Source organism: Sycon ciliatum, chromosome 2 (genome assembly GCF_964019385.1).
Source record: "Sycon ciliatum chromosome 2, ocSycCili1.1, whole genome shotgun sequence".
Lineage (NCBI taxonomy): Eukaryota > Metazoa > Porifera > Calcarea > Leucosolenida > Sycettidae > Sycon > Sycon ciliatum.
The window spans coordinates 19,546,744-19,558,267 of NC_088644.1; the positions used below are offsets into that span (position 1 = coordinate 19,546,744).

General features: G+C 46.7%; 1 protein-coding gene across 1 annotated transcript; it reads left to right on the forward strand.

Annotated features, from left to right (window-relative positions):
* The first annotated feature begins 4,285 nt into the window (after positions 1–4,285).
* On the forward strand, positions 4,286–10,653 carry LOC135810427 (dual specificity tyrosine-phosphorylation-regulated kinase 3-like). Its single transcript, XM_065323921.1, has 5 exons — positions 4,286–5,353; positions 7,038–7,262; positions 7,962–8,126; positions 8,365–8,470; positions 9,166–10,653. Exons 1-5 carry the CDS (start codon positions 4,286–4,288, stop codon positions 9,885–9,887), a joined length of 2,286 nt encoding a protein of 761 aa, XP_065179993.1. The 3' UTR covers positions 9,888–10,653.
* The last annotated feature ends 871 nt before the right edge of the window (positions 10,654–11,524 follow it).

Here is an 11,524-nt window from a genome sequence, read left to right on the forward strand (position 1 = left end):
ACTGCTGGACATAACGGGCACGACACAGTACAGAGAAGTGGGAATCATCATACACACTCAAACAATCGGGACGAGATAACAAATGCAAATACACAGCTGACTTCTTACGAATTTCACCCTCATCAGCTCCATCACCTTCCCTGCCACCTGACTCCTCCTTGTCCGTTTTATCACCATCACCACCAGCCGTCTCTCCGTCATCCGCCTCGTCTTCATCCGCCGCCTCGTCATTGATCTCTTTAGTTGCGTATTTCCACTGATGATCGCAACGTGAAAATCGATTTTGGAAACACACAAAACCAAACCTTGAACAAATTGTCATGTTGCGTGGTGATGTCTGCGGCATTCATACTTTTCATTGCTATTATTAAACTTTTATCTCCACGTAGATTATTTGTATATTTTAAGCGGAGATACTCTAGAGAACAGATAGATACTCTGAATAACGCCCTGCGGAAACGCCATGTTTGTCGTTGCATTTCATTGAATATTTCTTTTCTTAAACAGTGTCGGGAAAGTGGCGTTTGTCCAAGTGCCATACAGAAGCGCGTACACAGAGCCAAGGCGTATCACTCATTAACAATAGAGAGAGTATTCTTGAAGGATGATATCGCCCGGTCCTCCGATACACTTTGTACTATACAGTGTGAGTTCAAACGTTTGTACTGTGTAGCTCGCTCATTCCTTTCTGCCCATGACTATCTTCGATTTAGTTCACTTATTGCTGCTAATGACAACAAATTACAGACGAGGCTGATTGCGAAATACGAGAAGAATCTGAAGTGGTTACGCACAAAACGTTATGGCGCGATACAGATCAACACAGACACCATCATTAACCGAGCCAACATTGAGCTCTCTACCGTTCAAAAGGAACTGCTATGTCGGGGTACTGACTTCGGCATTCCTCCTGCCAATAACAAGAAGGAGGTAGTACTCACGGAGTTTGAATTATTCTACAAGAAGCTTCAGCAGCTCAAGCCCGTGTCTGATGCCCAGCAGGCTGTATGCACTGCCAGTATCAGAGCGGTTGCGGAAGAACATGCTGCAAAACCGCCGGACCGCAGCAAATTTTACCTGTCCCGTGAACACCTCAAAGTCCGACGTGAACTCAGTAACAATCATGATATCTTAATTACCAGACCGGACAAAGGACGCGCAACGGTCATAATGAGCCGAACAGAGTACATATCAAAAATGGCGGTAATCCTGAACGATGACTCCAAGTTCGTGAAACTCGGACCAGTTTCCACTCATGATAATACAACAAAAGTAGAGAAACGCCTGATAACATACCTAAAGAAATTGAAAGCTGAGAAAGAAATTTCGGTCTCAGAGTTCATGAGAATCAAGCCAATAGGCTCCGCCCGCCCGCGACTCTATGGCTTGCCAAAGATCCATAAGCCGAATTGTCCATTACGCCCAATATTATCAATGGTAGCATCCCCACAGTACAAAGTATCGAAGTGGCTCTGTTTGATGCTTGGAGCTGTGCAAGATTATTACTGTAAGAACATTGTCAAGGATAGCTTCCAGTTTGTAGACCTCATTCGCACTCGCCAGATTCCCGCTACAGCGCACATGTGCTCATTTGATGTGGTCAGTTTGTTCACGAATGTACCGTTGGAACAGACCATAGATATTTGTGCGGATGTTCTCTATCACAATAACTCTGTTGACACGCCATGGCTGCCTGAGTCCTCCTTCCGTACACTGATGTCTCTTGTTACTACGGGCGTTGAGTTTTCATTTGATAACGTGATGTATAGGCAGGTGGATGGGGTAGCCATGGGATCACCATTAGGTCCAGTGTTGGCAAATATATTTGTTGGCTACTGCGAATCTCTTGTGGACCAGTCACTGTGGCCGGAGTTTTACGTTCGTTTTGTCGACGACTCGTTCACATATTTTGATTCAGTACAACAGTGTGACGCCTTCTTGGACCGATTGAATAACTTACATCCCTCTCTGAAATTCACGGTTGAGCATGAACAGAACAACACCTTGTCCTTTCTAGATGTGCGTGTGGAGAAGTCAAACGATGAAATTGTAACGTCAATATACAGGAAACCAACATTTACCGGACAATATATCGTGTTTGACTCGTATTGTTCGTACCTGTATAAGGTCAACCTGGTGAAGAATCTGGTGGATAGAGCGCGGCGAATCTGTTCCCCCTCTCGACTCAAGGATGAGCTAGGTTTTCTGAAATCTGTGTTTCTCAAAAATGGTTACCCGGAGGAACTGCTAAACAAGCTACTAAAATCAGCATCAAAACCAAAGGTCGTCATCATTGGTCCAAGTCGTTGCCCAGTCTACCTTTCCTTACCTTGGAAAGGAGAGGCATCACAGACATTGTGCCGCACAATCAAAACGCTAGTTACACAAACATACTTTGCGGCGCACTTCATCCCTGTGTTCACTACGATACGTGCGTTCACGGTGAGGAAGGATGTCCTACCATCCCACCTATTGAGCCACTTGGTCTACCAATTTGAGTGCCGGAATTGTGATAGCCGGTACGTTGGTAGGACCCTTCAACACCTGAGCGCACGTATCAAGCAGCATGTACCACTTCACATGCTGCAGGACGCAGCAAAAGCGAAGCGCCCGAAGCGGGGAAGACCACGCAAGAACCCGCTCCCTCTACCACCGACACAACCAGAGCAAGTCGAACACACGGTGCAGAGGAAGAGTGGTGGATCACTAAGCCAACCGAATGTGCCTTCTCCACCGTTGCCCTTGCCGCCACCGGAGCCACCACCAGTGCCGTTGGTGGCTGGGGTTGGGGAGGAGTCGGCAACAACAACAGTACCGCCAATCACAGAAATTGAGCCCATTTCTTTGACACAGTATCCGGTTGTGCGGACACCGCAGCACCCTCCGGCGATTGATCCGTGGGTCCAGAGACCACGGAGGTCGACCGCCAATTATTCAACCGAAATATATGCTAGGAATGGCCAAGGCCCACGCGGAGCATCGAAGGAGACCGGAAGCCGGGGGCAAAACGGAACACAATCTCGGGACGTAGATGAGGTAAGGACAGTGACACGGGACAGACGTAGGAAGGAGAACATGGATGGTATCAGACGACTGACTGGTGGTGAATATGAGTTGGGTGATGATGCGGCGGATGACGAGAATACAGATGACGACGAGGCGGATGACGGCGAGGATACAGATGACGACGAGGCGGGTGATGACGAGGCGGCGGATGAAGACGAGGCGGATGACGGAGAGACGGCTGGTGGTGATGGTGATAAAACGGACAAGGAGGAGTCAGGTGGCAGGGAAGGTGATGGAGCTGATGAGGGTGAAATTCGTAAGAAGTCAGCTGTGTATTTGCATTTGTTATCTCGTCCCGATTGTTTGAGTGTGTATGATGATTCCCACTTCTCTGTACTGTGTCGTGCCCGTTATGTCCAGCAGTTGAAGGTCCTTGAAGCTGTTTGTATTCGTACGCATAAGCCCGATTTGTGTAAGCAAAAAGAACATGTTTTAGCACTTAGGTTATTTTCGTGAGTTTGCACCCCGTGTTCATGAGTTGTTTCTGCACTGTTCATGCCCGTTTGTCACACTTACTCTTTATTTTAGTTCTCACTTTTTGTAATACTTACCACAAGTTACCCGTCATGTGTCACACTTCTTTGGATTTTTAACCTTTGTTTTCCCTTGATCTCTTTAGTTGCGTATTTCCACTGATGATCGCAACGTGAAAATCGATTTTGGAAACACACAAAACCAAACCTTGAACAAATTGTCATGTTGCGTGGTGATGTCTGCGGCATTCATACTTTTCATTGCTATTATTAAACTTTTATCTCCACGTAGATTATTTAAATAAAAAGCCGCTTCATTTTAAAGGACCAAATGAAGAAAAGCAAAGAAATACCCACATCTGCGCTAAATTGCACCTTAAATTATAAACAAAAACATGACGCGTCCATTAGCATTGAGGACACTGCCATTAGCATGATTAGCGAGGTTATACACACCACTGGTATATACCCGGTATACCGGTAATGACCAGTTACCATGGTTACGTCGTTCCTCAAACCTCAAGGCTAAACATACGCAGCAGTCCGTATGCCGCGGGTCGACGTCGGGAACGAGTTACGTCACGTGTCGACTGTCGGCGACTGAGTTGTACATTTTTGTAGTCAAGCGCTCGTGTCGTTGTGACTGCCGCGCGCAGTGTCGGTAACTAACTAATTACTTTACTTGGCGCTTGGTTGTTCTGTGTTCCTCTGAACAATTAGTTCATTCTGGGTTCTGCGTTGCAAAAATGTCCTCCTCTGCGGCACCAAAGCGCCGCGGAAAACACCTTGCCCAGCCCAGCAAGATGAAAGGCAATCGTAGGAAGACGCTGATATCGAAAGTCAAGAAGTTACCCGCTATTACAGAATCTCCATCTGGCGAACACGTCGATAAGGAAGAGCGAACACTAGATGCCGCTCCCAAGTATGATATTCATTTTATCGGAGGTGATGAATATCGTACGACTCGGACGAGCCTCCTGCCTTCGCTCCGTGGTGGGCCAGCAGCGCCTGGCAGTGTGAATGGGCACGATATGAAACAAGCTGGCACTCAAGTGCAAGCAAGCTCCAAAGACAGAAAGTCGGCTGGTCATGATAGCGTTCATCTTCCTGGTATCAACGCCAAACAGGCGAGAGACCGGAGGGACAAATCGGCTAGTAGTAGTACTAGTAGAGGTGCTCGTGAAGTACGTTTCAACAGAGCTGGCATCAGCAGCGAGTATGGAAAGAAGAGAATAGATGTAACAGCCGATTCGATTAACATGTGGCTGGTATCCCAGCTGAGCCACGTAAATCAAACAAAACCACCAACACCGGCACAAGCACCAGTAGCCACTCCAGCACCAATGGCAAAGCTTCGTAAGCAATCAATGAAGGCAGCAAAGAGAGGAGCAAACAGCTTTATCAGGCAGAAGAGAAAAGCAGCACGAAAGGAGCGGGAGAGAGAGTATGAGGAGATGGTGGAGCTGAACGCATCAAAATGGCCATGGCTTGAGTTTCCTGATAGCATGAGAGTAATAGATTGGAAATATGTTCATACTGGAATGGACATGTGCACTTGGGACACAGCAGCAGAGGGTGTGGCTGAGCAATTTCACCATCGTATGAGCAGTTCGGAACGAATTCGTTTGCTGCGGTGCGAGAATGACGTCCACTATGTTGGTGTGGATTCAGCGAATGATGATTTTACTCTTCTTGACAATTCACCTGATACTTTCTACTGTGTACGGCCGTCAGTTATGACTGTTGCCATTGGCCAGCACATCATGTTCAGATATGAAGTGCTGTCCTATCTGAAGAGAACACAATTTGCACAGGTATGGGGCTATCCGGCAATATTGATAAGTTTCACAGAACAAAAATAGTCTAGTTATGCCCCCCCCCCCCCCCCAATGAAAAATATATTGATCAATCAGGGGCGTTGGAAGGTATTTTAGGGTATTTTAGGGTGGTGTGGTCAGCCTACCTGGTGTACAACTTACCAGTAGTGCAGTGGGGTTGGGGTGTCTCCTCTGAAAATGATCGAACATTCAGAGCCTTGATCAGTGCATTTATCGATTGACAGGGTATCCAGGACGAAGAGGGGCACGGTCAATACCATGTCGACACCCCTGCTTGACAGCTGCACAGCCTAGCCTGAGCTGTACCTTTAGCACCATACACAAGCAACGCACCGCAGTAACTGCATTGCTGTCGAGTCCTGTCCGGATGCCGTTCAGGTTTCGTGTACTTCTCATGTACTTGCACACTGTAGTGCATTTGAAAACACATAGACGTGTGGATCAACCTGAACAAGAATTGTGTGTCGATTACTTTATTTCTAGAGAAAAGAAACTACATGAGCAGAGTTTTGAAAGAAAAATAAGTCCACTGGCGTCGAGAAATCCCCGAAAACTAGAAGCCGTCGCTGAAAATGGTGTATTCATTGTGTCTGTGTTATTGAAATGCACCACATCGTACTTGAAGTACAGGGTTGGCCAGAGAAATCCAACCTCATGAATAAAGTAGCGTCGTGTTTGAGTGAATAAACCAGTGTGTGCAGGGCTACATTATAGGGCTGCGTAGCACACGGTGCTATTTTATTCATGAGGTTGGATTTCTTTAGCCAGCATTATATAAGCAGACAGACTTCTCAGACCATGGCTGTATTTGTGGATTTCTTGTGCCTTGACTCTGTGTGTGTGTGCGCGCGCACGCGCGTGTGTGTGCGTGTGCGCGCGTGTGTGTGTGTGTGTGTGTGTGCGCCTGTGTGCGTGTGCGTACGTGTGTGTGTGTGTGTGTGTGTGTGTGTGCGTGTGTGTGTGTGTGTGTGTGTGTGTGTGTGTGTGTGTGTGTGTGTGTGTGTGTCTGGTTGGCCACATCTGGCTGCATTACGTTTATGGCATAAATCCCTGATGAAGGCAATCAAATCTACTCCTACTTTGAAGTATTTAATATGTATCTATCTGCTCTAGCACTGTTTCATGTATGGCGTTACCTTCACGTGCGAATGCATCTGGTTCCCGCGAGGGATGCCCTGATGAGGTCAATTTTCTGCACCATGTTTTCGCCAACTTACTGTGGTGTGGCGAGCCAGTAAGTGGGACCGTTACAAAGTCCTGCCGGAGTCGGGATAGGGGGGGGGGGGGGGATACTTGACTTCAGTCATCTTGGAAGCTTCCCTCTGGATCTCTCCCCCGTCTGCTGGGGAGATCAACACGATCAGTTTCTTATACCGTGTGGCGAGCAAGTGCAGTAGAGTGCGTGATGGAGATTTCTGAAGTTTGGGCCCCTGGAAAACCAGTCTACACATACTTTAAGAATTATGGTGTACTTGGCCCTAGACCTTGATGGAAATGGAAACAATTGCCAGTACAACCCCCCCCCCCCCTCCCCCAGATCCCCTCCCCATAAAACCGATGTGCACTTTAAACAGGTAATGTGTATAACAATCATGTTCGCAGTGAAAGTTCTGTCATTGTTGTCGGAATGGCTTACTGTCCTGTTCACTGGTTAACACAGGTGCTGCTATGCTATGATCACAAGTCAGGGATGAAAGTTGCTCTCAAGATAGGTGACGCAACCGAGAGGAGCGACACAGTTGTGCAGAGTGACTACCACGGTGCTTGCATTGTGGCAGCAAAGGACAAAGCCAAGACAGCCAACTTTTGCTTTGTTCGTGACGGCTTCTTCTTCAAGAAATGCTTCTGCATTGTCATGGATTTGCTGGGTCCTGATCTTAGCACGGTATGCAATGTCCAATCGTCGGATCATGTGACTCCAGTCTGACACTTTACATGGCTGCTTGTTACACAGAATCCTTCAGCAATTGTTCTTGAAATTGAAAATGCAATCACTATCCCAGATGGCTTAAAAGCTGCAACAAATGGTGGCTACTTGACAATTTCATGTTTGCACCCCTGAAGCAGTAAGGGGAAATATTCACTATTGTTGCGAAATGATAGAAGATTTGAAACATGGATGTTGAACCAATGAATAATGTAAAAAGGAAATGGACACATGGATACGAATTCTGAGTAACTGTCCGCCACTGTGACTAGATACAGTCAGAAAGTGCTACAACTACGCACAAAACTGACAAGAGTGCTGAGGCATTCAACGACCTGACACCTAACTTCAACACATCTCCTAAGCGCAAACCAATGGCCTTCAACCCTCCGGGTTAAAATTTCGGAACTCTTATCCGTTTTGTCCTTTTCCTTCTTACTGGAAGTACAATAATAGAAGAATTGGTCGCCAATAAGAGATTTACTCCATCTGTTGACCCTTGTCCTCTACATAATTATACCACTATACCAGTATGCTTGTAGACAGCTCAAGGGTCCTGACTAACTGGGCAGGAATAATTCGACCATGCATGTTAGAGATTCGTTACCCACACCTGGATGCTGTTGTTGTTGTATGATTGATTGCTCACTGCTCCAGGTCCTGAACCGTGCAGGATATCGCCGCATCCAATTGGAGTGGGTGAAGCGGTTTGCTAGGAACCTTGTCCGGATCCTATTGGATCTGGCAGATAGAAGTCTGATTCACGGCGATATCAGGCCAGACCATGTCCTCATGATACCAACTGGAGGATTTGATATCAAGGTAACTATTGATAGTTGCTATGGTTATCTGCTACTAGAGATGGTCAGGAGCGGATGTATGCAGTGATCAAGTGGCTGTTGACAAGTGCTTTAAATTCAAGAAGCAGATCGTGACATTGGTGTAGTGCATGAGGCTTGGGAGAGGGGGGGGCTTTAGGAATTCACTATCGTTCCTTATGAGTGTGATGTGACCAATGTTTTTCAACAATTCCTCACATGTGACCTTCTTTCCTGTTCAGCTAAACAACTGGACTCAGGTTTGCGATTCGTCTGTTGAGGCACCAAGACGCAATAGGAAACCCAGCTCCTACTGTGCACCAGAGGTCCTCATGGACATTCCTGCAGGTATGACATAATAGCAGATTATCACAGGGAGTAGGAGCTATACTACTCCATGCTTGAGGCAAAAGCACACAAACTAAGGATCTGTGCTAAAGGAGGCAAGAATGGTGTGATCATACAGGCATGGATGTGGGCTTGCCAATGGAGATTGGTGGTCTCCTATGAAGATGATCCCTTTTGAAAACGATCCTAAACCATTACCGTAAAAGTCCATAAATAAGTACAAAAGTCCATAAATGAGTACTATAAGTACTTACTTACTTTCGAATTTTGTGCTCACACCCGTACTACTACTTTCGGGCACAAACTTACTTTCAGACCTGACCACTTGTGTGTAGACTTGTGTGTAGTGAAGAAGTCAGTTTTTTCATGTATATGTACAAGGTAAGCGCTGCACGTGCGAACCGTACCGGTACTTATTTCTGGCAGTATGTTTATTGGGCTGAACTTGACTTCAACAGACAGAGTCAAAAGGATGAAGGGGGCATTTATTTCGGGCAGGTATTCCGGCATTAACGAACTTTTACGGTATTCCTATTCTCGCTGGACTGTGACATTCCCCACCCATATGAAGACATAAAATCTATTCTTTTTGTTGTACCATAGGAGAGCAAGAGTGTTGTTACCCAACACTGTTCAATTAAAACGGGAAGGATATTTTTTGTGCTCTTTGTAACATTATTTTGCTTGTTGTGTAGTTGCAGCCAGTGATATGTGGAGCGTAGCATGTATCATTGCCGAGATGGCACTGGGTTATCCTCTCTTCGCTGGCCGGAACAAGGTTGACATGGTGCAAAGCATTGCCGAGGTGATTGGCTGTCCCGCAACGCCTCTAGATCCAAGATACCTGTCAAGACACGATAGGCAGTGTTACGAGGGCAAGGTGTTCTTCACACAAGACAATAATCCCATCCATAGTGTGCAGATGCTCGACTCCATTACCAAGACTAGCAAGACATTGGGTAGAATGATCAGACAGCCCAATGGGACAAAGCGATATCACCTTACCCAGGGACACCCCGGCACAAGATTTCTCCGGCAGCTGTTTCCCTCGGATGCTGATTCTGGGCCATTCGTTGACTTCCTTAAGAAGTGCTTTCAGTGGAAACCTGGAGACAGGATTACAGCTATGCAAGCCATGCAACATCCTTGGCTGATGTCACAAGATATTCACCCACCTATGCAGCAGCTTGATCTAATATCGCAGATCAGTGAACCGTTTGACCCGTACACCGATGGCATTCCCTTCACAGAGTCCTCACCAGCAGCACGTAGAGATGGGGAGCAATGGGCAAAGTCACTAATGGCCAGGTATGCAGAAGACCCTGTGCAAGTGGTAGAAAAACGCATTGCAGAATTACGCGCAGGTACAACTCAGGCCAAAGCAAAGACGTTGGAAAAGCCCGCCAAACGAAGGTAATTCTTTGACTGACTAACACATCTGATATGGTTGGCAGTGCAACCGGTGAGGACCGTATCAAGCTTACTTGCCCGCTCATTGATGTTGTACAGTTTGGACACCGTCTGCACACTGCGAGTAATCCCCTGACTGTACTGCATCTTTGCTGATCGGAAACAAAGTGTTCTGCGGTGTCTATCCACACTCCACTGCCACAGTGCAGTCCACTGTATCTGTGCATCTGACAGGCTATCCATACTCCACTGCCACAGTGCAGTCCACTGTATCTGTGCATCTGACAGGCTGACAGGCTATCCATACTGGACCATAGTCAAACTACAGTATGACATACTGTATTGTTGTGGCATCATCATTGCACAAGTCTTGATTTTATTTTCGTATTTAAATATATTAGCACACGAAGAGACGAAGCTAGTTGAAAATCTGATGAGATATTTTCAACTAGCTTTGTCTCTTCGTGTGTTAATATGTTTCCCTCCGACTAAGTCTCTATTTAAATATATCATTTTATCCCTTTGCTTGAAATGTTGCCTGGAATTTCAACAGTACTGGTACAATGATTGTAAACGCCGCTATTTCGAAATGAATCTCTCCCACAACTCATCTCCCCTCCCCCTCGGTTACAAAAGTTGTGCCTTAGAAGCGGACTTGCAGCCTTGTCTAGCAGCACGCGGACAAGATTTGTGCCAAGATCAGCAATCCTGGACATAGTGCATCAAAGGTCAAGACAGGAGTGACATAATTATATTATCGTACAAGTACATTATTTTAAGGAGGTTCGCGACGGTTAGCGCCATGTTGGATTTCCGAATTTTTTTCTGAAAAATAATGCCTTTCGGAGTGGAAAAATGGGACGCGATCATGCACAGAAAATAGTTTGACCATGACTTCGCACTAAGTTCGCAGTGCTCGAGTCGGGACAAGGTTTGGAGGAAGAAGCTCAGCCACTAGTGGACTTGCGGATTTGTTTTGACATTGGCGGTTTTTGGATAGCTCGGTTCTCCTGCCGACGTGTCCTGGAGATGAAGACGCGGGAGAGTAATCCGTCACCCACGACGCGGCCTCTCATTCTGCGTACTGGACGATTCAAGAAGCCGAGGAGGGGGACGCTTCGCAAACTCAAACGATCGATCGAGTTCCTGAAAAACGGAAAGGGCGATCTCCATCACTAACGCCACTGGATTCGACTCCCGCGAAGAGGTCGTTCAGTGCCCCTCTTCACGGTCGACGAATCGTTCATCTCAGGTATCTGGCTGTGGGATTGTCTGCGTGCCAGAATCCTGGATGTGGCAAACCTCTGGCGCTCATTGATTGCGTTGAAGAGAAGAGGTACGACCTGAGCAGCGTACTTGTCATTCCGTGTCAGCAGTGTGGGATGGAGAATTTTATAGATACAGATAGCCCTGTAACTGCTCAACACCCTGGCCCCCGTGCTTCCACAAGCAACACCAAAGCTGCTTTGGGTAAGTGCGTTTTTCAATCTCATAAGATTTACTCATGATATTTGGGAGTCATTGCCACCCTATGGCTATGGAAATGTATGAGGACACTGTATGCGCGGCGGCCGCGAGCGTGTGTGTGTTTGCATAGACCTGCATGTTTGTGCATGTGTGCACCATATGCATGTATGAACATGC